The 24,666-nt window shown below is 54.3% G+C and overlaps 1 protein-coding gene across 1 annotated transcript in view; it reads right to left on the bottom strand.

Annotated features, from left to right (window-relative positions):
• Positions 1-723: 723 nt before the first annotated feature.
• The window catches only part of VWA5B1 (von Willebrand factor A domain containing 5B1), a 27,065-nt gene continuing 3,122 nt past the window's right edge, over positions 724-24,666 (bottom strand). The window contains exons 2-22 of the mRNA XM_029962380.1: positions 22,302-22,472; positions 21,956-22,069; positions 21,330-21,697; positions 21,019-21,151; positions 20,640-20,771; positions 20,277-20,401; positions 17,081-17,257; positions 14,117-14,227; positions 13,432-13,634; positions 11,586-11,700; positions 9,846-10,031; positions 9,417-9,612; positions 8,314-8,501; positions 6,033-6,252; positions 5,581-5,889; positions 4,861-5,006; positions 4,183-4,225; positions 3,617-3,691; positions 3,164-3,233; positions 2,838-2,961; positions 724-2,618 (exon numbers count right to left, since the gene is read on the bottom strand). Of these exons, the coding sequence (XP_029818240.1) occupies positions 1,857-2,618; positions 2,838-2,961; positions 3,164-3,233; positions 3,617-3,691; positions 4,183-4,225; positions 4,861-5,006; positions 5,581-5,889; positions 6,033-6,252; positions 8,314-8,501; positions 9,417-9,612; positions 9,846-10,031; positions 11,586-11,700; positions 13,432-13,634; positions 14,117-14,227; positions 17,081-17,257; positions 20,277-20,401; positions 20,640-20,771; positions 21,019-21,151; positions 21,330-21,697; positions 21,956-22,069; positions 22,302-22,440 (3,936 nt within the window). The 5' untranslated portion in view covers positions 22,441-22,472 and the 3' untranslated portion in view covers positions 724-1,856. The remainder of the gene's footprint in view (positions 2,619-2,837; positions 2,962-3,163; positions 3,234-3,616; positions 3,692-4,182; positions 4,226-4,860; positions 5,007-5,580; positions 5,890-6,032; positions 6,253-8,313; positions 8,502-9,416; positions 9,613-9,845; positions 10,032-11,585; positions 11,701-13,431; positions 13,635-14,116; positions 14,228-17,080; positions 17,258-20,276; positions 20,402-20,639; positions 20,772-21,018; positions 21,152-21,329; positions 21,698-21,955; positions 22,070-22,301; positions 22,473-24,666) is intronic.

The raw sequence follows: 24,666 nt of genomic DNA, 5'->3' as shown, positions 1-24,666 counted from the left end.
CACTGAAGCAGGTCCTTGATTGCCAAGAGGAAAATAAGGGGTGACTTAGCTCCTACATCCCGCTTTGGGTTGGAAAACGTGATGGCTGCTTCATTAATACCTGTAATTACACTGCTAATTAAGGAAGGTGTGGGTTTTTGGCATCCTCACAATGACCCAGGTGACAGGGTAAATTGCTGAAAGCCCTGATAAGAGAGAGCAGCAGGAATTCTCTGCTCCATCTCTGCCTCATAGAAGAATTAAACCAAACTTCCCCTGTTTTTTAAAACCCTGGATTTACAGAGTTTAAAACATGGGTTTACAGAGTGCTCTGCAACGTGGGGTTTGCAAAACCCAGCTCCTCAAAACCCAAAGGAAGCACCTTCCGCTTTGAAATCCGGATCTAAACTCAAGCACTAAATTAAGATGGGGTTTTTTTTTGGGGGGGGGTGTGTTATTTTGTTGCACAGCCACACAACTATCCAGCCAGCTGAGGTGTCCCCAGGGAAACCCACCAAGAACCAGCCCCAAAAGAAAAGACTCACACTGGGAAGTCAAGCAGGCTGTGATTTACTGGGACAACAACACTTCTGCAACAGAGAACACGACTGTGCTGAGGCACCTGGCCAGCAAACCTGCAGCACCATTGAGCATCACCAGCTGGGGACCTGGAGAGGTGACACCAGAGCAGAGACTGGAGGGATCCTCCTGAGGACCCTGAAGAGCTGACACTGAGAACAGAGACCAGAGGGATCCTCCTTGGGACCCCGGAGAGGTGACACCACAGCAGAGACCAGAGAGTTTGTTCACGGTCCTGGGAACCCCAGGAGAGGTGACACCAGAGCAGAGACTGGAGGGATCTGCCTGGAGACCCTGGAGAGCTGACACTGAGAGCAGAGACCAGAGGGAAGCTCCTGGGGACCCCAGAGAGGTGACGCCAAGCGCAGAGACCAGAGGGGTGCTCAGGGTCCCCACTGTCCCTCCCATCTGCTCCCCAGACATGCAGACACAAGACAGAAGCCTGGTGGGACATGGCAAGGCTGCTCCATGTCAAGGAAAGGAGTGAAAGGCAGCAGGCTTTGGATGGGCTCCACGGGCATCACAGCCATGCCAGAGACAGAGACGTGCGATTCCCTCCATAGGCACTTGATCCTTCAATCCCAGGTGCCCCTGCTCTGCCTGTGAAGCTTTGAAGGCACACATTGGCTGCAAGGGGTCTCACAAACTCCCTCTGGGGTTGCAGGGGGGCTGAGGGAGCCCAGCACCATGTGGATGGGATGGGGTTTGGTCCCACTCTCCAACTGGCTCAGCTTGTTGGTGCGTGGCTGGGCTTGATCCTCCTGGCTGTGACAGCAGGGCTGCTGTTCAGATGGTCATTCCCAGCCCAGATTCCCTTTGATCCATGTGATGAGCATGTTGTCAGATGTTAATCTTCCCTGGAAGCCATCTGAGATGGCAGGAGCCAGTCAGGAGCCTCAGGAGAGCAGGGACTCAGGGCTGGGGGGCTGCAGCAGGGGCTTGGCAGCAATTTGGGACTGGGAAGAGGCAGCCAAGCACGGACAGGGCAAGTGGAGTAGGCAGCAAGATCTGCTCTGGGAACCAGAAGGAACCAGGATCAGAGGAAACTGCTGTAGCTGGAAGTGCTGCTCCAGCTGAAAATAAATAGCAAGAGCAGCTGAAGGTTCCCTCCCAGGGCAAAACTCCGACTGCTGAGTGCAGGATGGAGCCTGGACTGCTCCATTCACAGGGTTTGCTCTAATAAACACACATAGCCCTGCAGCTGAGGAGCTCCTTGAAGGCTTGGAGGTGTTTCCTTAAGGTTTGATCCCTGCTCCTGCACCCTCAGTAATCGGCCCAAGCCTCCCTCCTCACCCTCTCTACACACTGCCTGGGTTGTAGCACAGCAGGTTGAACTCCAGGTTTTCATCCCAGTGCCGGAGGAGCACGAAGAGCTGCTGGGCTGCAGCTTTCACCGTGGCCAGGCTGGATCCCTCCGGGAAGTCCTGCCCGCTCAGCCACAGGCTGGCTTTGGCAGCCACCAGCTCCCACTCGACGAAGTAGGAAGCTGAGCTGTGCTCCAGCCAGGCCAGGGCCACCGCCGTGGCCCAGAGCATCCCCTCGGGCTCCGTCTGCCGCTGCAGCTCCACGTGGAGGAGCAGTGCCTGCACCTCGGAGCTGTCTGCCTCCCAGCCCCGGCCGCTGTCGGGTTCCCACTCGGCCGAGCCCAGCGCGCTCTGCGGGGAGGAGAAGCGGCGGATGGTGATGGCCGGGGGGGCCGGTTCCTTCTCGGCTGTCAGGGCTCTGGAGCTGCTCTCCACCGCGCTGCCCGAGGAGTGCCGGAGGCGCCCGCTGTCCTCCCTGTGGCTGCCGGGGCCTTCCAGCACCGCGCCCCGAGAGGTGTCTCTGCTGGTGGGACTCTTCCCGTGCCCATCAGGCACCAGGAGCTGCTGGCTGGAGCCGAAGTTTCTGTGCTCCACGGAGGGACTGGTCTTCTTGGTGTTGTAGGAGCTGGAGGGGCTGAGGGACAGGCGGTGGCAGGCAAAGGGCGACGTCCACTTCAGCTTCTCCATGGGGATGTTGACGGCACTGCAGAAGGCTGAGTTCAGGAGAAAGGCACCACAGGCCAGCTGCAGGGACACCTGCAAGGGATGGTGGGCACACAGGGAAGCTCTGAGGCACCAACCACTTGTGGGAAGTTCAGGGAAAAGGTGTGGATGAGTGGAGCAGCTCTCTGTCTTTGAGCAGACCACTGGACGTGGTTGTCAGGGACAGCAAGAGGAAAGATCCGGGGGCATCCTCCCTCTGCTCCCCTGCAATGACCACGCAACCCCAACAAGACCCAGGAAGGAGCTGCTCACCAGGGGAAGGTAGTTCATGCTCTCATTGTCACCCTCAGAGCTGGCTTTGCTCCCTCTGTTTGGAGATTTACTCATGAACCCTTTGGCAGCTCGAACCAGCAGCCTGGTTTTATTGAGGGTCAGCCTGAGGAGGATAAAAAGGTGACTGTAACCTCCATGCTCCTCCTGATTCCCACCCTCTCCTCCAAAAGCCCTCCCTGTCCCCAGACAGCTGGGTCCCAGCTCTGGCTGCTGTCCCTGGACGTCCTTTCTCTCTCCCCATCACTTGTGTTCACTTCAGACCTAGGGAGGTAAAAGGCACCTGTTAAGGTTGAGCTGGTCCATACCTGGCAGCAAAAAGCCTCTCGATGGACTTTTGGGCTTGTGCAGAGGAAGCAGACACGCTCTGGAGTGGCCCTGGGAAGAAACAGAGCTGGGGGTAAATGATGTGCTACAGGAGGGAGAAAGGGAGCACGGTGTCCTGGGACATGGGCAGGCTTGTCCATCTGCTGAGTCTTTGGCAAAATCCTTCCTCTCCCCTTGCCCCATTTTTCCTGTGTGGATAATAAAACTCCCACACCTCTTAAAAATGAGCCTGGGGGAGATTTATACCAACAGCTGCATCAGGTTCCATCCTTTGTACCCCAAAAAGAGTCAGGTCTTGTGTTCACAAGCCTAAATAGGTCGTAAAGTTTTACAAACCCCCCCAAACCTCAGCAAAATATTTGGTCAAGAGCCCAAATACCCAAGAGGACTTGATGCAGCTGCACCCTGGCAAGTGCCACCAGCTCTTTTCCTACCTTCAGGGAGACGGCAACGCTCCCAGGCAGAGGAGGGAGGGGTGCTGGAGGGGGACAGGCTGCTCTCCTCGGCATCTGGAATGGAGGAACCACATCAGGAACACCACCCAGCTGAAACCCCTGCCGTGCCCCCGCTGTGGTGGCTGCTCTCCCTCCCCACGGCATCATCGGGGCAATGAGCCTCATCAGGGCCACGTTAACTCAGCTGCAGCTCTGACAGTGCCAGGCAAGGTCCAGTCCAACTCGTCTTCATTAGTGGAGGATTTGGTGACAAAGCAAGTGTCTCACATCCCCTTGCCTCTAATTACACCCGTTTCATCCCCCGTGTTATCTCTGTTACGGCTGCCAATTAACTTCCAAGGATTGTCAGCAGCATGACCTGTGATTTCAGGGTTTCAGGGTAAAATTGAAGCTTCTTCCCCATTTGAGGAGATGAGCTCCAGCCAGACACGTGTCTGGTGAGCAATGCATCCGAAGAAGAAGGCAGAATTAAAAAGGACCAGAGATGTTCCAAACCACTGAGATCTGTAACACCAGGAAGGAGACAAAACCCCAGGGAATCTTACTTGTGCTGTAAAATCTATTGTCTCCATTCTGGCCACAGGCTGACTGGGGACGTCCAGGGGAAAGGCCACGATGCCTTCTGTTTCCTGAGCTCAGGCTCCTCTGGTTGCCTTGCTTGGATGCTGCCCCTTGGCACGAGAGAAGGGAATGGCCAGGGTTAGAGAGGGACTGGCACACACACTATGGCAACAAAACCCGCAGGATGATGCGTTTGGTCAGGAACTGTAGTGACAGGACAAGGGGGAATGGCTTCAAACCAACAGAGAGCAGGTTTAGATTAGGTATTAGGAAGGAATTCCTCCCTGTGAGGGTGGTGAGGCCCTGGCACAGGTTGCCCAGAGAAGCTGTGGCTGCCCCATCCCTGGAAGCGTCCAAGGCCAGGTTGGACAGGGCTTGGAGCAACCTGGGCTAGTGGGAGATGTCCCTGCCCATGGCAGGGGGTGGGACTGATGATCTTCAAGGTCCTTTCCAACCAGATCATTCTGTGGTTCTCTGGGCATCTTTGGGCATCCAGGACTAAGAGTGGACCTTTTCCCTGGCCATGGGAAGAGGTTCTTACCACCAAGGGCTCAGCCATGGCCTCGGGTATGTAGTCTGGTGCAGCACTGAGCTGTGGCTTCACAGGGTTTACCCTGAGCCAGGTTTCTCAGTGACACTCTCCCTCCCAGGACGTTTCACACCACGTTACCTATGTGGGTGTACTGGACCAGGGTGGGCAGGTAGGAGCCCGTGCTCAGATCCACTGGCACAAACGCCGTGTACTTGCTGATGACATTGCAGGCCTTGCTGGTGTGGACAGCGTTGAGCTGGTACCGCCGCCCGGACCCTGCCAGGGAGGGACACCAGGCTCAGAGTCCAGGCCACACCTTGAACCCAGCTCCCAGACCCAGCAGAGACTGCACCCCTGTACTGCTCTAAACTCTGCCTAAAATGCTTATTCTGCTCTTATTTTACATGCCCAGACACACTTCATGGAGGAGAAGTTTGACAAGACCCAGGGACGTGCAGCCCAGAGCACTGATGTGTGGCTGCTGCTGGATCCTCAGAGTTTGATGCCTCCTCCCAGCTCCTAAAAAAAACCCATGCTACCTGATGCATGAAGCAGAGGAATCATAGAATCATGGAATATACTGAGTTAGAAGGGACCCACAAGGATCACTGAGCCCCGCTCCTGAGGAGTGTGAAGGAGCACAAGCTCAGGCACGCTGATGTGCAGAAGCAGGAGAAAAACACAAGGCAGCTGGAGGGAGCTATCATTTGGGAGCTGTGTGAGACATTCCCTAATATTTCACCACTTCCAGCTCTTGCTTTAATTCCTGAGGCTGCTGGAAAGCCCCCCAGATGCCGGGCAGGGCGTGCCTGCAGCCAGCAGGGTGTGCCTGCAGCCAGCAGTGTGTTACCGTGCTCGATTTCACACTCCTTCTCGGCCAGCTGCTCGAAGTCCCGGATGACCGACTTGGCTGCCAGGTGGTGGAAGGTCTCACTCCACAGGTCTGTGTCCCCGTTCCCCTGGCTCTCCCGCTCCCGGAGGAGAGGGCGGATGTCAAAGGGAACTTCCCACTGCACGGGCTCGTTGTTCCTCAGCCCCTTCACCACCGCCTTGCAGAGGGTCCTGGGGGAGCCGCAGGCAGCGCCGATGTCCAGGTCCTGTGGCTCCCACTCGCAGGAGGTCTCCGTCTCCAACGTGAGGGATGGATGCTGGGCAGACTCTGCGGAGAGGGGAGAGGCAGATCATTAATCACATCCCCGGGAGCTGAATTCCCCACCGCCAGCAGGAAAGCATAATTAATCCTCCCTAATTTTCGCCCGGTGGCACTCAGAGCAACGCCAGCCCTCCTGCTCCGCCAGTTACCCGGGTCCCCAGGGCTCCGGCTGTCCGACGAGGACCGCAGGCTCACACTGGCATCGAGTGCTTCAAAGCCCCTTCCTGGAGTCTGCTGCAGCCCGTCCAGCACTGGCGGGGAGTTGGCGTCGTGGCAGAAGGACACACAGCCGTGGTGGAGCAGGGACGGGCGCCTGGCACCTGTGCCACGGATCCTGGTGGTAGAGCCATGAGGGCTGGCTGGGAAGGGCTGAGAGCAGAGCAGATGTTAGGGCTGGATCAGCTGCAGCTGATGGCAGGACCTGCTCTGTTCTCTCTGATCCCTGGCATGGACCTGCTCTGTCCTCCCTGGTCCCTGCATGGACCTGCTCTGTCCCTTCTGATCCCACCTGCTCCCTGCCCGACCCCAGCACGGGATGCAATCCTGCACACACACAAGTCCTTCCCTCTCTGCCCACCCCTGGCTGGAATTCGTGCCCAGAGCCCTCCATCAGACCTGCAGTGTGTCCGTCCCCAAGGGACCCTGGCCCCAGGGGCTCCTTCCCCAGACATGCAGAAGGTGAAATATGATTTTCATCCCTCCAGACATTTTAATGACTTCACTTGGGAACCAAAGGAAAGAAGAGAGACAGAAAGATCAAGGACCAGTTGCTTAGTAACGAAAGGAGAGAGGAGCAGGGGATGGGAGAAGGGAATTTTTATCTTTTTTTTTTTTTTTAATGAGTCTATTTCTCCACTTTCAGGAGACATGAATCCCCCACTCCAGCGCCTCTGGTGTCACATCCCACACAGATGTTCCCCTCTGCAAGCTCTGGGTTTTATTCTTGTCCCCAGGGCTGTGGGAAGGTCCCCTAAAACTGACAGACTCTCTATTTTCCTAGCACAACCCCAGTGATGGACAGAGATGGTAGAAAGTGGTGGACCTCCATGCTGGATGAAAGAATATTTTCTCTGGATGATACATGACCTCCATCACCACATAATGTTTGGTGCTCTATGAGTCCACCAGCAGAAATGGGAGGCTGACAGCTCCAGGAGCTACTTACCGAGCTAATATTGAGATATTTAAAAGCAAACTGCTCAAAGAAGCCCCTGCCAGACCCTTTCCATTCAAAACCTGCTCCTTCTCCTGCCTGAGCTCTCCTCCCAGCCAGAGGAAGCCAGCTGGGAATAGAGCTGGGGGTTTAGGCTGCCCATTGCTGGCACTGACCTTTCCTTCCCAGCACGGTGCGTGTGGAGACGAGCTGAGGGCTTGCCTTCACACCCCCGAAAATGTCAAGCCCTGGCAGCAGGACCGGGAGCTGGGAGAGCTGCTGGGAGCCCTGGCAGCAGGAGGGAGAGCAAAAGCAGGCTGCATTTAATGAAGAGCAGGATGGATGCTGTTAACCATTTGCTGCCCTCCAGAAGGGAGTCGTTTCCATCCCTGCCCTCGCACTGAGCATCCCATGAGCAGGAGGATGCTCTGTGGACCTTTCCAGAACAGGGAAGATTACTGGTACCCCTAAAACCTACCACTGCTCACGTTCACCACCCTCCCTGCTGCAGCTGGAAGGCAGAGGTCTCATCCCTCCCTGTGGAGCACTGGCCCTGCTTCCCCTTCACCCCCTGATCTCACCTCCCACCCCTCTCCCAACGATCTCTAACCCGCAGCATAAGGGAAAAGAAAGCCCCAAACATCCCTCACTCTGAGTTTCCATGGGAACTAAAGTGCTGCTGGTCTTTCCAGCCCTGCAGATGCTGATTGCAGAGCAGAGCATCCCAGTGATGCCAAGGATGGGAGAAAACCACCCTTCCCATAGATGAGTTGTAAAATCTTCCCAAATTTCACCTGCTGTGGGCAGGGGACATAACCCTGTTCAGCAGATGTATCATCACACAGGTCCACATCTCGCCCTAGTGCTGCACAAGGCTGTGGATCCAGCTGGGAATCTGTTTTGGCACTGAGTTCCTTTTCCCTGCAAGGCACAGAAGTGCCACAGCCTTGCAGTGAGTTTGAATCCCAAATTGCAGGGAGATAAGAATGAGCAGAGGAGCAGCGAGGTGAAGCACAGGCCACTCAGGGCGAGGGGAGAGGAATTTAGCAGGGCAAAGCTGGGCTCCCACGGGGAGGGACTGCTGTGGGATATCAGGATGGCACTCTGCTCTCTGCTTGGCTCGTTTCCCACGTGTTTGTGATATGCTGCAGAACTGTATCTATTATCTATATATTTTAGGACTAGTGTGAGCCACACCCTTTCCCTGGCTCTGATAGTTTCCTGCTGCTCCTTGCTGGCTTCCACCTGCAGGTAAACCCTCTCCAGGGATCACCTACCTGGAAATCCACCTGCCAGGGGTCGGGGCTGACCTGCTGCAGGTCCTGCAGGTGGGTTTTCCGAAGGGGGTTTTTCACCAGGGCTGTGCTGGGATCACTGGCCGTGGGCACCTTCCTGCCAGGCTTGTGGTCAGCGATTTGGGTGGTGCTGTATGCTCGTCTCCTGGAGGAACCCTTCACATCCATTCCTGAATGTGGGAGAGAGGATCAGCCCTGCTCCAGAGGTGCCATCCCCCCTTGGCTCATGGTGGGAGAGAGAGGGCCCACCCCAGGGTCCTCCCGGGACTGAGGGGGCCACCCCCAGCCCTGTAAAGTTTTAATGAAACCACAAAAGGAAATGGGAACACTCAAAATTCCTGTGGATGTTGAGAGAGCGGGCTGGGGAGGTTTCGTCTGAGCAGTTTTCAGACAGAAGAAGCCTGACTGCATTTCCCCAAGCCTCCCTGGAGAAGACAAAGGGTTTACTAATGAAATTTAATTAGTGCAGACATCCTCCTGTCAGAGCAAGAGTAAAATTTGCCTTGGAAAGACATGATTTCTCATTGCTTTTGACAAGTTTGAGGGGATGCACAGCACAGCTCCTCTCGAAATATAAGGGAATAACATCCCGTGAGTAACAAAGGTTTCCCCAGCTGCTTTATGCCAAATGCTGCTGACACAAACACCCACTCAAACCATGGTGGGGAGGGGGGACACCCTGGGGACAGGGCTTGGGATCCATTCCCCCCCTCTCCTGACTGGGAAGATGTTTTGCAGGTGCAGGGATGCTCTAGCAGAGCTACCCATTTGTTCACTGTACTCCTTCACACACTGCTTGGGAAGCTTGTAAATAATTATGTGGTCAAAGCCAAAGCTTTGAAAATCTCCAGGGTATCCAGCTCTCCAGGGCTCCCCTTGATTTCCTGACAGGTTTGGATAAAACATCCAAACCAAACAGACTCGCTCAAGCCCCAGGAGATCTGTCATCCCTCCTGCAAACTCCTCTGGCTCTTTGTAGCTGAAGACACTTATTTATCAGGGGAGCAAATCGGGGAAGCAGCGACAGGAGCTTGATTAGGGAGGCAGGGCCATCACACCCACGCGTGTACGGAGGGGACTCTGACCCGTGTCCGTGTCCGACTCTCCCCCGGGATCTCTGCCCACCCCCAGGTGGTCGGGGGAGCGCTCGGCAGGGCAGGAGCCCTCCGAGTCTCTGGAGTGATTCCAGCTGTCCATGTCTGCTCCCTCCTCCTGGGAGTGAAAGAAGACAGAGCTGCCCGACTCCTGGGAGCGCATCGTGCTGTAACACCGCCGCTTGTCCTGTGGGGAAGCAGAGGGAGGGGACAGGTCCCACCAGCGCATCCATCAGCCAGATCCCAGCCCCTGGGCACCAGCACCCCAAAGTCTCATCCACCACCTCTCTTAAGGACAGAGTCAGGAAGAAGGAAACACCTCCTGGCCATGTGCAGAGCTGAGGCACTCGTGTACACAGACCCCAACACCCCTCACCTCCAGGGCAGCCCCACACTCGTGGGACAGCCCCATGGACTCACGGATCTGGGGTTGGAGAGGTACAGGGAGGTATCACAGATGACGCCATAGCCAACCAAGTGGTCACCAGGGAAGAGGCAGCTGGTGCTGACAGGGGAAACCAAGGCCTTGGTGCTCTCGGGGAAGACCCACTCCACGGACACGTCGCTCAGGACCGGCGCCATCGCCTTCTTCAGGGACCTGATCAGCTGAGGCAGGGAGCAGAGGGGAGAGGGGAAACAAGCAGCTGCATGCTGTGTGTGCCATGGTGCACGTGCTGTGTGCTGCAGGGAAGGGGAAGATTTCTTCAAACAAACCCATCAGCTGATTCCTACCCTCTCCTGGCAGCCTGCTCCCTCTTGCTCTACTCCATACCCCTCCCAGCACCCCCAGCCCCTCGGCATGGTCACACTTGGCAGTGCTGGGTTAATGGTTGGACTCAACTTACAGGTCTTTTCCTGCCTAAATGACTTTGTGATTCCATGATTCTTTACCAGGGGTAGGTATTGATGGAACACGGGACTCATCCTGCAAGTGCTGCCGGCTCAGAGCAAGGTGGGAGCCTGTGGCCAGAAGCATCTTGCAGCATCCCCTGCTCCCACCCAGCACCCAGGAAAAGCTGTTGATCCTCACTTGTCCAAGCCCCATCCCTGTCCCGAGCCATGACATTCACACACAGAGTGACAGCACCAATATTTTTGGAACAGCTCCTTGCTGGCACAAGCCACTGCTGGAGATCAGCAACGCTCTACCAATCATACATGTGGAGAAGACCAACATCCGTGAATAGCTCATGGACAAACCTGTCAGGGAGCCATCCACATGAGCTTCTCTGCACACCAGGGGAAGTGAACACCGGATTTTGAGGCAGAACAGCTCGAATATTCCCTGTTGTTCCTTGTTTTTTTCTCACAGGCTTGGGAAGACACACCAGGCTGTGCTTTATAAGGCCATTAATTGATGCCTCAGACTGCTGAAGGCACAGAGCTGCACAGCCTGCAAAGCTCTTATTAATAGCTCGATAAAAACCCTCTCTCTTCACTGTCTTTGCTTTTAATTTACATCAGAAATGTTGATGCCATTCTGTCTTACAGAGCTTTTTGCGTGCTCCAGGTTCCTGCAGACGTGGGGGTTGCTGAACTCCTCATTTTCAAATCACGAAGGCAGGAGCTGGCTTTTTAGAGATATTTAGGAGCTAAAGACCCAATTCCCTCCGGGTCTAGTCATGCAGCGGGCGACAAGCTGGGCACTGTGCTTTCGGCAGGGGACAGAGCTGAATCCGAGGCACACGGGTTTGCTCTTCACGGGGAGAGTGGAAACGAGCAGGCTTTAAAGCCGGCTGAATGTGCAAAGCCATCGCAGCGCATTCCTCTCCCTCAAACCCCGGGTCCTTCTCGCCCGAGCAAAGCCAGGGCTGGGCCTGACTTCAAAACTAATTGGCTGCTCCGATGCCGGTCCCTCTGCCCTCGCCGGTGTGTGAGGCAGCAGCTGCCTTTGGAGCCAGAGCTGCTGTATCGCGGCTATCGCGTTCCCCCAGCCCCACGCAGAGGGTAAACACACCCTCCCACTCCCTCCGACAGCCGGAGATGGAGATGCTCCTTCATCCCCTCCCGCCTCGCCCACCTGCTGCCGGGGGTGGGGAGGTGGAAAGGCAGCACCAGGGATGGGGAATAAACCCGCTCTGAGCCGTGGCCTCCCCCCTCGCTGAACCAGAGCATCGTTAGAGCCTCCAGGGCCGGTCCCTGGGGAGCGAGGGGCTGTACCTTGGGCTGCAGCCTCTCTCCCTCCGCCAGGAACTCGGCACTGCCCCTGGACACGGCAGCCAGACCCCGGACCAGCCTCCTGCAGGCGTTTGGCCCGATGCCGAAGCTGTAGCACCTGCAAAGGGAGAGGGAGAATCAAAACCCAGGGGACAAGTCATCTCCCCCAGCCCCACGCAGCTCATCCACTCCCTGCAGGCAGAGGATCCCCCCGGCTTTATCCCACTGCTATGGCCAGAGGAAATCAAACCAGCTCCTCGTAGAGGTGGCTGGCAGGAGGGTGAGAAACCTTCCAGTGCCTAAAGGAACTCCAAAAGAGCTACAGAGGGACTTTGGATGAGGGCCTGGAGTGACCAGAAAAGGGGGAATGGCTTCAAACTGACAGAGGGCAGGGTTAGATGGGATATTGGGAAGGAATTCTTCCCTGTGAGGGTGGTGAAGCTGTGACTGCCCTGTCCCTGGAAGTGTCCAAGGCCAGGTTGGACAGGGCTTGGAGCAACCTGGTCTGGTGGAAGGTGTCCCTGCCCATGGCAGGGAGTGGAAGGAGATGAGGTTTAAGGTCCTTTCCCACCAAAACCATTCTGGGATTCTATGAACCACCAGCCCCCTCCTCTCAGCAGAGCTCAAACCCCTTCCCCAAAGACCAGCCTTCAGCAGTGACACTCAGGGGCTTCCCAGCAGGACCCCGAGCCCTGCCCTCCTCTGCAAACACAAACAAGCTGCTTTGCTGCCAGTTCACCTCTTTTCCCTGCTGCCTGTGGTCAATAGCACTAAAGATCCAGTAATTATCTCTGCTCACGATTACAATAAACGTTTTCTCAAGGAAGGAGGAGCTGCTCCCCTGACTCCCAGCTCTGTGAATCAGGATTTGGTTTGGGCTGAAGGCTGGAAGTTGAGCTGCAGTCCAGGCAGGAATGGCAGTGCCTGGTGGGGATGAATGTGGCAGGAAGCCAGAAGGATGGGGCTGGGTGGGATATGGCATTTGGTCAGGGCAGTGGATCACTGAGAGAGAAACCACCTTCAGCAGCAAATTGCATCCACACGAGGGGCTTTTCTCTTAGGGGTTTTTAATCCTCAGCTGGCTGCAAATCCTAGGCCAGCCTCATAGCCCTCTCAGATAAGGCTCTGATCTTCTTTTGAGATGGGCCATGCACATGATCCTGCCTTCCAGGGTCACCTGAGACCACACTCTAACGCTGATCACATTTATCCCACGCCTCTGTAAGAGCAAGGGATGGGATGCCCTGTACAGCTGGGAAGCAATTAGACCTCCATGTAGCTAAAAACCCACAGAGCAGCTTCCCTGCTAAGCTGTGAAATCTGAGGGATGGAAGAGGAATGAGGATTTCTTACATTTTTCTTACGTTTTGTGTCCCTTAAAGAAGCAGAGGAGAAACCAGAACAGCCTGTGATCAGGGCTGGGAAGCCAGGCTGGGAGCTCGAGGCACAAATTAGCTGCTTTTTACATTGCTCCCTTTCAGCATATTCAATTCTGCACAGCCCCATCCTGGAAGCAGCTGGGGCCAGCCCCAGATGTGCTTTTAAAAAAAAAATTAAAAACAAAAAAAGGCAAGGAAGATTGTTGGCATGTCAATCTCTCCTAGCAGGAAGCATCAGACAAGAGCTGTGAAGCTGTCAGCTCAATTATCCTGCTTTTGATTGTTTAAAAAGCATCTGAACTTCTGGGATCTGTTCCAAACCCTTTGAGGTTCTCCCATGGCTCACAGCAGCAATCTCTCCTGCCTGTGCCTCTGAAGTGGGGACGTGTGTGAGATGGGGCTGTGTCCAAGGAGAAGCACGTCCCTCCCTGTGCCGGGATTTTGGCCCCGCAGGGGTGATCCCTCTGTACCTGGTGGAGCAGGAGTGGTTCCTCAGCAGCTCCAGAACCTTCCCCGTGTTGCTGATGGCCCCCTCTGTCAGCAGGAAGAGCAGTCGGGGGTGGCCCCTGTGGATGGGCTGACGGATGACCCACTTCAGAGGGGACAAGATGTTGGTGCTGCCCATATCAGCACGGATTCTCCTGATGCTCTTGCAGGCCAGGGCCAGGCTCTCCTGCCCAAAGGAGCAGTGGAATTGTCAGCAGCAGCTCCCTCCGAGCACCAAGGAGCACTTCTGCTGTGGAGACAGGCTGAGGGAGCTGGACTGGGGAAGACAAGGCTCTGGGGAGACTTCAGAGCCCCTTCCAGTACCTAAAGAGGCTCCAAGAGAGCTGAAGAGGGACCTTTTACAAGGGCATGTAGTGACAGAACAAGGGGGAATGGCCTTAAGATGAAGAAGGGTAGGTTTGGATTAGATATTAGGAAGAAATTCTTCCCTTGAGGGTGGTGAGGCCCTGGCACAGGTTGCCCAGAGGAGCTGTGGCTGCCCCAGCCCTGGAAGTGTTCAAGGCCAGGTTGGACAGGGCTTGGAGCAACCTGGGCTAGTGGAAGGTGTCCCTGCCCATGGCAGGGGGTGGAATGGGATGAGCTTTAAGGTCCCATCCAACCTACACCAGTCTGTGAGTCTGTGATTCTGTGAAATGTGGGTTCACCCACCTCACAATAGGCCTGACTGGCAGGAAAGAGGGTCTTAAAGGTGGATCCAAACCCGATGATGTTGAAGAGACACGTTGGCATCAGGCTCTTGAGAATGACCAACAGGGCATCCTGGGGGTGGAAAACAAACAATCATCACCCCAGGACTCTCTCTGGCTGCCACAGCTTCACCAGTAAAAGCTCTGCCTGGAGCCATCCCACCTTATTCCCACCTGCATTTGCCAGAAAACCAACTGTTTCTTTCCCATGCCCTGCAACGGGGACGCTGCTCTTTCCGAAGGCCCCGAATGGTATTTGGGACCCAAAGCGGTGAGGAAAATGGGGAGTCTTTGGAGGGAAAAAAAAAAAAAAAGACCAACAAAGAGCTGAACAAATTTTTGTGTTTGTTTTTAAGGGATTCAATTTGTGCTGGCAACACGGTGCTGCAGCACCGAGCTGGTGGGTGAGAAGCAGAGTGTGAAATTGAGAAGTGCGACACGCAACGCATCTCAATGCCCCAACTTGCAGAAAATAAACAAACAGCTCCAAGTTACACAAAAGGAAAAGCCTCCCCCATCCCCAATTCTCTTGTATTCATAGCTGGCTTCAATTAAAATAGCTGGGAGACAACAGTTTAAAGCTATTTTCTTTACCAGAGGTGGTTATCTAATGTGCCTATTCCTGGGCTTTACATAAGGGAAGAGCAAATTGAATTGTCACAGACATTTGTGATGGTCATGGACAACTCCAGGACAGAGCTTTTGAGAGCAGCAACTGGGCAAGAGCTGCCCAAGATGCTCTTGAGCTTGGAGGAGCAATTATATGTCAGGAGAGGAAGCCAATTTGAAGCAAAATGTTTATTTAAAGCAAAATGTAAAGCAAAGCGTTCAAGAGCAGCTTGGTTCTTTTTAAATGCTGATCAAGGCAGACTCCTGCCAGTCTGCCGAGGGCAGCAGAAACCCTAGAGCCAGTCCCAGGAGGAGCTGCCAAGGTCAAATGAGCAGGAACAGCCACCCTGTGTTGGCCTGTGCAGTGGCAAAGACCGAGTGACCACAGAGGGTACGCAGAGAACCCGCCTGAGACCACCAGGGACGTGGTGCCAGGTCAGCCCAGCTCCCAGCTCCTGCAAGACTCAGCACGGCAGAGCTGGAGCACTGAAAATCCGGGGAATACAAGAACAGGGCTGCCCTTTAACAGGCTCTGGAGTGCTTTAATCCAAGCTGTTATCTCAAACCTACGAGGGTGTATTTATACCACTGCTCCCAGATGGCTCCTGGGATGCTGGCTCTTCCAGATCTCAGCGCTGACATCCCATCTTGGAACTAATTACAAGGGAAAAAAATACAAATTTCCAAATGTTTCTGTTGAAGCACTTCCCAAAGCGGGCAACCGATGCCTGGGTGCTGTTTCAGCAACCAGGAAGATTTATTGCTTCTTATGGTAAATATTGATCTTGATCCTGTTGCACTCAGTATCTATACAGCAACTCAATAAGGAGGGATGTTTGCTTCCAGAAAAGTCAATTCCCAGTTATTAGTGTAGTTTTGCCAGCAAGCTCGATGTACCATCACAGCCTGGCTCTTCTCCCTGGCTGCATCAGGGTGGGGAAGGGACTGGCTGCAGGGAATTTAAGCCTCTGAACTTTCCACCCCAGCTGCTTTGGCCAGATGCCCTCCTGCTCCACTTGAGCCATCCCATCTCATCCCTTAGTGCATCCCTGTGGCTGCATAGCTCCAAGCCCTGTCACCTCACTCATCCAGCCATCTGAGGACGATGCAGAAGTTTCCATCAAGCAAAACCCACCCAAACCCACTAAGAAGAGCCCTTCCTGCAAGGGACTTTTGTTTGCAAGTGACAAACAAGGATGGGAGACTCAAAAGAAGGACAGTGGGTTTCTCCCTTGAGGCATCTCCTCTGAAATTTCCACTATCTCCAACGAAATATATTTTCTCTTTCCTGTTTTTACAGCACCTCTGCAATGGGAGTCCCAGCTCAGGACCTTCCAGAGAAGGGGTCTGTCCCTGCAAGGGTCTCCATCCCCATGGGACAAACCAGCTTTCATGGAGTCTGCAGAGACTGTGGTGCCCTAACCCAGCCATGCTGTGAGCTGGAAAGCAAAAATCTGGCATGGGGCAGAGATTCCCAGACTCCTAAAGGTCCTGGGGGAAGGGGGTGCAACTCAGAGATATCCTGATCCCTTTGGGAACAGCCTCCCTATCCCAGGGGACCTGCCACAGCCATCCTCAGGATCCCCAGCATCCCAATCCTTGTTGCCGGAGGTGTCTGTCCTCCAGCAGTTCCCATGGAAACCAGAGACAGATGGGAAAGGAGATGTGTTTAAAGATGGACAAGCTCAAGAAGTGGGTCTGTGTGAAGCTCATGAGGTTCAACAGACCAAGTGCACGGTCCTGCACTGGGGTTGGTGCGGGATAAAGGGTCACATCTGACAGGGGAACCTCAGACCCACAAAACATCTTGACAAAGCCTTTCTCCAGGCCCCTTTTTTATCCAGAGGTCTCAGCACATCTCCCATAACCCTCCACCAGGCTGCTGCTGTTGATTTGTGTTTGGAAAAGGGATGTTTCATGGGGGGCAAGAGGTGCCCCTCAGCAAAACATCTCCTAACGCATGGTCAGCACATCGCTCCCCTTGGAGCACCCTGGAGGGTTGTCCCCTAGACAGAAATCACCCAAAGCCCTCCTGGAGACAGGGGGAACTGGAGAAGGGATGCACAAAACATGCTAGCAAAGAGAGGGAAAGAAAACAACTTTGCATTTGATGTGCTGATAGGAAGATGAGGAAGAGAACAGGAGAATGAGCTTCACTGCAGGTACCTAACAAGCCCCATGGTTGAGACGACTAAAGCTACAGTGTATAATTACCCCCCATCCCCTCATAATGAACACTCCTCAGCACTCAGCACCCCCACTGCTCTCTAAAATTCATCCTCTGTTGACATGCAGGTGCTTCCCCTCCCGCAGGTACCTTGACACGGTTGATGTTCCCGCTGCTCATGCTCCTGCTCCGGTCTATGAGGAAGATAAACTCGCCTTGGGCATCCTGAAGGCCTGGCTGAACAGTCCTCAAGTCAGGGCAGAAGTTGAGCATGATGATGGGGTGGTGGAGGATGTCCTTGTTCAGCCGCTTCCTGATGATTTCTGTCTGCAAGAAAGAAGGACAAAGATCAAGAGGTTGATTTTTCTGCCCCATTTCACTTGCACTGGAATCAGAGTAGGGCTGTGTGCCTGAAAATGTAAGTGTGTGGCCTTCTGCAGGCCAGAATCTGCTTGTTCTGGCCTCAGAGGTGACAACACCAAGGCTCAGGGTGCACTGAAGTTGTTCTGTTCATACCTCCAGGGGAGCTGCTCCGTGGGTAAATGGAATTCCTGCCTCCTCAGTCACACATTGCTCAGGGGACAACAGCTGGCAGAAAGCCTAAATCAGGGCCCATGGCACATACAAAAGCATTCACCATCCCTGGAAATGTTCAAAGCCAGGTTGGACAGGGCTTGGAGCAATGTGGTCTGGTGGAAGTTGTCTTTGCCTATGGGGGGGGGGGTGTGTGGAATGGGATTGTCTTTAAGGTCCCTTTCCACCCAAACCATTCTGGAATTCTACAGAGCAGCTGCACGCTCGGATGAGAACCTGGGGGAGAAATCAAAAAGACCTGGCCCTACGCAGCACCTTGCAAAACCAACTCTGCAAACATTTCATTAGATCCTTCCCGAAAACCTGGTTCATTAGCACAGCCTTAAACCTGGTTCATTAGCACAGCCTTGCATCCCACCGAGGCACACCGGAGTTTTTTCTCCACGGTCACTCACTAATGAAGCAAGAGATACAGCCGGTGTGCTGTGTTCACTGCTTCAGTTCATTCCTGCTGCCTCTGGTTTGCTGCTTTTTCTGCCCAGCTCTTTTATCACTTTTCTTTGTAGGGATTGAAAGGCTTTGGAGAGTCAAACCGGTCATTGTGGCCACCGTTCAATGGACCCCGCATGATCTGTCTCTGCACTGCACACAGCTCTAATGGCTCTGCATTTTCCCTCCTTCTATTTCAAGTACTCATTACAAATGGGATAAAATTAAACTGGTGAAAACACCTTGTGATGGGTTTATAATGTGCTATTACGTGTGTATCAAGCTGTCGTGGGTTCACGGCCTCAGCTGCTCTCGAGGGAGCTCGGCCACCCCACATCACCCCTGGGTCTGAGGGTGGAAACACGCTCCACAACAGCAGCTCAGTCCTCAGCTTTTTTTATTTGCCTGTTTTCTCCTCTTTCTGACTGCTCTTCTCGTTGGTTTCACCGGCAGTAAATCAGACCCCAGATAACCAGGCTTGTTTTTCCCTGGCCATGAGTCACATTCCTCGATCTACGACCCAACGACCCGCCTTTATTTTATGTAACTCGCTAACTCAAGAGTCCCTGAGGATCAACACTTGCAAGAGCTCTGCTTTCAGCTCTGCTGCCCCAGTGCTGCTGCTCTGACCCTGTGAAAAGACGGGTCTCACTCACAGGAACAGGCACCTCGCTGCCACATCAGCTCTCGCTCATCCTCTCGTACTTTGGAGTATAAATTAATCAGACATGGGGAAATCAAAGAGCTTTTTCTATCCTCATTTTCCTTCAGCCATATGCCATCATTCCTGGTTTATCACATTTCAGACCAGGGGGATCCTTGCTGCCTTTGTCCAAGGACTGAATTGTGGTCCATCCCTCCAATGCTCTTGGAGATCCATGACATAAAATCCTTGTGTGCTTGGGCTAAGCCCATGTTTTGGGATTTCTCACTGACTTTGGAGGGAATTTAACAGGCAAGCCTTCAGAAAACAGCTTCAGAGCTGCTACTACAAGTCAACCAGAAAGAAAACATCTCCTCCTCACCTCTCTTTCGTTCCCCTCCACCCATTATCCAATTACAGTAAACTAATCAGATCATATTGAGGAGAGTTGACTCCAGTGTGCATCCATCCCCACCACCCTGCAGCTGACAGCATCCAAGCCTTTTGCATAACAAACCAGAGGAGGAAAATTAATTATCATCTACTGCTGAAATTTCTGGGCTAATTTAATTTAAGCTGAGAGGTGCCCAGTGTCCTGCTCTGAGCAGCAATTCCAGTCCATCATCCACTCCAGACATTTTGGGCATTTCCTCTGCTCCCTACAGTTGTTTCCCAGCCCCCTTGAGGAACAGATGGGTTTCCTGCAGGGAAATGATCCCCACTTAGATAATTTGACGTGCTAAAGACAGAGGAATAATTAGGGAGCATCCAAGGCGTAGCGTGGGAGTTCCACCTCGTTCCACACTCAACACAATTAGAGGAGCACACGCAGTCCCAGCCCTGGGAGAGGGAGTGGAGGGCAAAGGGAAGGAGAGGAAGGTTGACAGGTTTCTGGTGACAGAAGAAGTCACAGGAGCACAGGGAGCCATCCCTGCAGCAGGTCCAGGATTTCTGCCAAGCAGGGCCCAGGATCAGGCATATGGAGAAGGAGTTCAGGGAGAAATGAGCAGCTCTGGGTGCACAGAGAGCTCTGGTGTGTGCAAAACAGGCGCTGACACCTTCAGCCCCGGGCTGTGGTCACACAAGCACAACCTGTGCCTTAGGGGAAGACGCCCACCCTGGAAACTCAGAGGGCCCTGAGCTGCTCCCAGACACGCTGAGGTTCTGGGCTGTCACTCATTCCTTCAGAACTGCTGGAAGACAAGGCACAAATCCCAGCGCAGATATTTTTCTCTTTGCTGCTCAGCAGAACAAAGAGAAGTTTCTCCTACCTTGTCTCCAGTTCAGCTCATTATTCCAAGCAAAATCACTTCTTTCTCTCTGACAGATATCCAGAAACAGTAAACATTTACTGAGCAATTAAAAGAATATTTTATTCTGTGTCATTGCAATAATTATAATACCCTTAATGCTATCACAATGCACCTCTCTAATTATGCTATGCTAGACTAGCACTAATTATACACACAATAACCATCTCAGAGCTCCTTCCACACTCAGCTTACCAGCAGCACTGCTGAATTTTCCCCTCTTCCTTCACACAAGCCCCTCTCCGAAGGAGGATCTTGCAGAGCTTACAGGGAAGTGTAATAAGTGGTGCTGGCAACAAGGAATCATTTGCTAGCTCAGCTCCAAGTCCAGGGAAAGCCTCAGCTAACACCTGCAGCTTTTGTTTCTCACCTTTTTCTCGGCACTGGGGTCTTTCTTAGTGCCTTTAATGAAATCATTCTTCCCCTTCAGGTGTCGTTCGTACTCTGCAGGTGTCATGTCACCTTCTTCCATTAAGATGTGAGGCATGTGGGGCTCTGGAAATGCAAAGAATTGAGTGAGGAATAGCCTTGGCCAAACTTTGCATTTGGCAGAGATGCAGCCTGGAAAAACAGCAATATCCTTGAGCTTGGGGAGCACTTTGAGAGAGTCTGGAATTACCTCCTAAGGAAGCCTAACCCTGACAATATTCACAAAACCAGGGCTAATCCAGCTGTGCCCAGAGCTGCAGATGAGGGTCCCAGGATCAGCAGAGAGGGAGCAGAGCCCACCTACCGCTGGGATGGATGAGGATCTCCACGGGCCTGTCGAAGGTGTGTTTGTTGGCCAGGGTGATGACGATGCTCTTGGCGGAGTGAGCCGAGGGGTTGGCGTCTGCTCGGATCTCGTGGGTGGGGCTCTCGACGCCTGCCCAGGAAAACCAAGGTGCCGTTGGGGTTTGAGGGTTAGGAAGACCAGGGAGAAGAGATGACAGGGCGGCAGAGGACAGGAACCCGTGTTGGCATCAGCCCTGTGCTGGTAAATCCACCTCAGCAGAGCTAACTTGTCAAAATAGATCCCACACCGAGGGGCAGTGAAGGAGGAAGAGTGTGGATGTTGCCTTGAGGAGGTGATAGCCCATCCCAGTGCAGCAGGATGGCACTGGTGTTCCTACCTGCCAGCAGGCACGGCCCCCGAATCTCCAGGTGGAAGCTGAACTCGTACTCGAAGGGGTTGGTGGCCTCACTCTCCAGCAGCTGAGCCAGGCAGAACCTGCTCCCTTGATCCGGGCTCCCTGATCCACAGTGCTGCTTGTCCCTGCCAGTGAGATGAGCCCAAATAAACCCTGTGAACGAGTTCTATCCCCCCAGGATAGAGGTTTGCCAGAAGAAGAGCTTGCAGCAGCTCTCCAGCCTCCCAGGGTGACAACAAAGTCCTCCTTGGCCAGACCTGCATCCCCCTGGATCAGTCCCAGCCAGAGCCCACCCCTGGTTTTCCGTACGTTTGGAGCTGGTGGCTGGAAGGGCTGCTGGCATTCTCCAGGCTGGGCTGGGGGACCCTGGGGACACACACAGCCGGCAGAAGGACCCTCACAGCCCCACTGGGCGTAGTCTGCAGCTCAGAGGAGGTGCTGATGAAGATGGAGATGCTTTCCAGGGGAGGAATCATGCCCAGGTTAGCCACAAAAACAATCCTCTCCAGGTCCTCATCCATCAGGATCCTTCCTGCACAGAGACAGGACCACACCAGGAAGACATGGTGGCACAACAGTGGAACACATTCCCCCCATCTCTGGATCAAACACCCGAAGCAGCCCCCACTGCACACATCAGCACTGTCTAAAGAGCCCCAGCCTTCTGCATCACTCCTTTGGCTGCCCAGAAGCAGCAGTGCTTTCCAAAACAGATAAGACTGACATTTCTGGCAGGGACACAAGCACCACAACAACTCAGCCTTTCACAAGGAGCCCCCTCGATGCCACGGCATATGCCAGCCAGCCGCCCCCTGCCACCACCTCCCCGTTCCTCTTGCCATCCTTTTCTCCCCCACATTCCCTAAAACACCCTCCACCTCCTCACCTCTTCCACTGGGGAGGCTGCAGCTGTCCAAGCAGGTGTCATCTATCTTTGCTTTGTCTTTGATCTGCACCGTCACCACGCGCCGGGACACGGCCGCCTCGAAGCCCACGACGGCCGTGCCCTCATCCAAGGGGAACACAAAGAGACCTGCCAGCCAGGAGGGGCTTTAGCAACACCAGCTGCTTCCCTGGACCCACCAGCCAGCACCCTCTTGGCACTTCCCAGGGATTTTTCACACCTAAAAAATCAGTCTCGGGCATAATACACTTGGTTGCTCTTCCTACGAGCCTCTGAAGGTTTAAGGCATGCACAGAGACCCACCACTGCTACATGCCTGGCTCTAAAGTTCCCTTCCCAAGCTTTACTCCTTGAAACTTGCCTTCCAAAGCCTGGGGGTCTGGGTTGTGGTAGGTGAGCAGGGCTGTCATCCCGAAGGCGTAGCCGCTGACACAAGATGTCACCTCCGACGTGGTGAGGGGCAGCGGGGAGAGGGTCGCCCAGTTAACCAGCCCTGGCATCTTCCCGGGGGTCTGTCGGCGATGGTGGGGAGCTGGAGAGAGGTGGAAAGGTGAGAGTGAATGAGAAGCACCAAGTGCCCAAAATGTTTGTGTGCCACTGTCACCTCATGTTGTTTTTTTAGCAGTTCTGAGGACAGAAAGGTGAGTGACACTGGAAAGGACGAGACCTGGGCTTGGTGGCTCCACTAAGGGGATGGGGACAGAGCAAGACTTGGTGGGAACACACATGGTAAACCCATTTCTCATATCTCTGCTGGCACAAGGGATCAAACCTGCCTGGCTGGAGACAAGTGGCTCCAGAGATCTACACTCGTGTATCTCCCCAGCTCTCACACTGCTGGAGCCTGGGCAGAACAGATTAACACCCTTTTTTTATCCCTCTTGCTCCTCATTATCCATCCAAAATGACAACTTTCTCCAGGATAAGGCTAAGATCCTGAGAGTTTTCCTTTATCCTGTGGGAAGGAAGAGCAGGCAGGCAGTCAGGCATCCTCATCCTCGCTGCATTTCGGGGAGGTGCTGCCCCGCATCCACAGATCCTTCCTGCACAGGCTGACTCATCCCACGCTGTGCTCAGCCGAGACATTCAGATGCAAAGTGGCTCCTTCTGCCAATTACATTCCAACTCTTTTCCCCGAGCAGGTTTTCCTCTGTTCCAGCTCCTCTCCCCCAAGCCCGAGTGTTTTAAAGGAGACCTTTCAGGTGGCTTTCAGGGCCACATCCCGCTCCCCCGGGGCATCGGGAGAAGTTGCTAGGCAGCAGTTCTCCCCGGCTGGCTCTGCAGTGCTTTGTGCAGTGATTTACAAGGCCCAGGAGGAGCCAGAAGCACTGAAATACATCAGTTTCTCATTTCCTACCAGTCCTGCGTTATTAAAAACCACCTTTATATGCAAATGCCACGGAAGACGTGAGCAGCAGACATCAAGGCCACGAGCCCCACGAGCACTTGGGCAGGAAAACGGCGTTAAGAGAGGAAAAAGGGAGAGAGGTAGGGAGAGCAAGAAGGGCTGGCTGGGATGGGGGAGAGCAGCCAGGGAAACCGAGCAAAGGAAACAGCAGCAAGGATGGTGATGGAGGGCAGTAATCCCGAGGCACGCCTCTGAATCCCAGCCAACAACCTCTGCCATTCCCGATTTAATCCTCCCCTCCTGCTGCCTCGAGTGCTGCTCACGCCAGGGGCTGCCCAGGGAGGTCAGGGGATGCATCCCTGGGGTGCATGAGGAGATGCAGGAGCACGTCCAGCTCGGCTGTTCCAACACAGGAGCCCTGCCTGAGCCAGGGGAGCCCATTCCACACCGGGGTGCTCCAAGCCGTGCCAACAGGGATGTTGGAAAGTCAGGAGCTGTCAAGGCTCCACCTGCTACAGGGTCCCCTCTCTGCAGGACGTGGCAGAGGCCATCAGGACATCGGGAGGTGATTAAATGCCAGGTGGGGCACTTAAAGAGGGGGGGATTACTTTGCCTTAGGGAAGAAAGAAAGGAGGAAATAACAAGGTGAAGATGTTCTCTGTCAGCTTGGCACAACAAGAATTCATTATGGGCTGCCTGAGGCGTGAATTTGGGCTCCAGGAGCTGTGATTTTAGCTCAGAAGCTCCCTTGGCTGCAGAGACTTAGGGCAGAGCTATGGTTGAGATCCAAGCCCCTCACCTGTGGGAGACTGGGGACATGGCTCCCATGGGAACCACTCTGCCATCAGGGATTTCTGCACCACCTGGGCCAGGACAAGCACTAAGAGACCTTTGGTGGGATGCAGAGCCCTGTGCCATGTCCTGTATAAAGACAGCCAGGAGAGTTGCACCTTTCCCAGAGATCTCAGGGGTCCAGAGGAGCCTGCAATTAGCCCTGCCTGCTGTGCCAGCCAAAAAACCCAGCCCTACAAGGACAGGGAGGGCTTGGGGGGCTCTTCCCAGCAAAACCCCTGTGGATGGGGATGCAGCCAGCACAGCCATGGGGCTGCTCTGCACACATCGTGTCACCAACGCCATCAAGTGACTGCAGCATGGAAAAGGAGAGTGGGGAGGCTGGAGTGGGGGAGAGCAGTGGGAGAGCTGGCACCTCTCTCCTGTTTCCCCCAGGAGCCCATCACCAGCCCCCCAGCTGCTCCCCATCCTGCCTTTGCCACTCCAGGACCTGCACTCGGTCTCCATCCAGGTCCCAGGGCTGCACCTTCAGTACTCAGCTGGCAGGACGCTGCATCCCAAAAATTACCACCAGCATCACGGCAGC

The sequence above is a fragment of the Manacus vitellinus genome, unplaced genomic scaffold (assembly GCF_001715985.3).
Source record: "Manacus vitellinus isolate BGI_N305 unplaced genomic scaffold, ASM171598v3 scaffold_46_pilon, whole genome shotgun sequence".
In the NCBI taxonomy this organism is placed as follows: Eukaryota; Metazoa; Chordata; class Aves; order Passeriformes; family Pipridae; genus Manacus; species Manacus vitellinus.
This window is presented reverse-complemented; position numbering and strand designations above follow the sequence as displayed.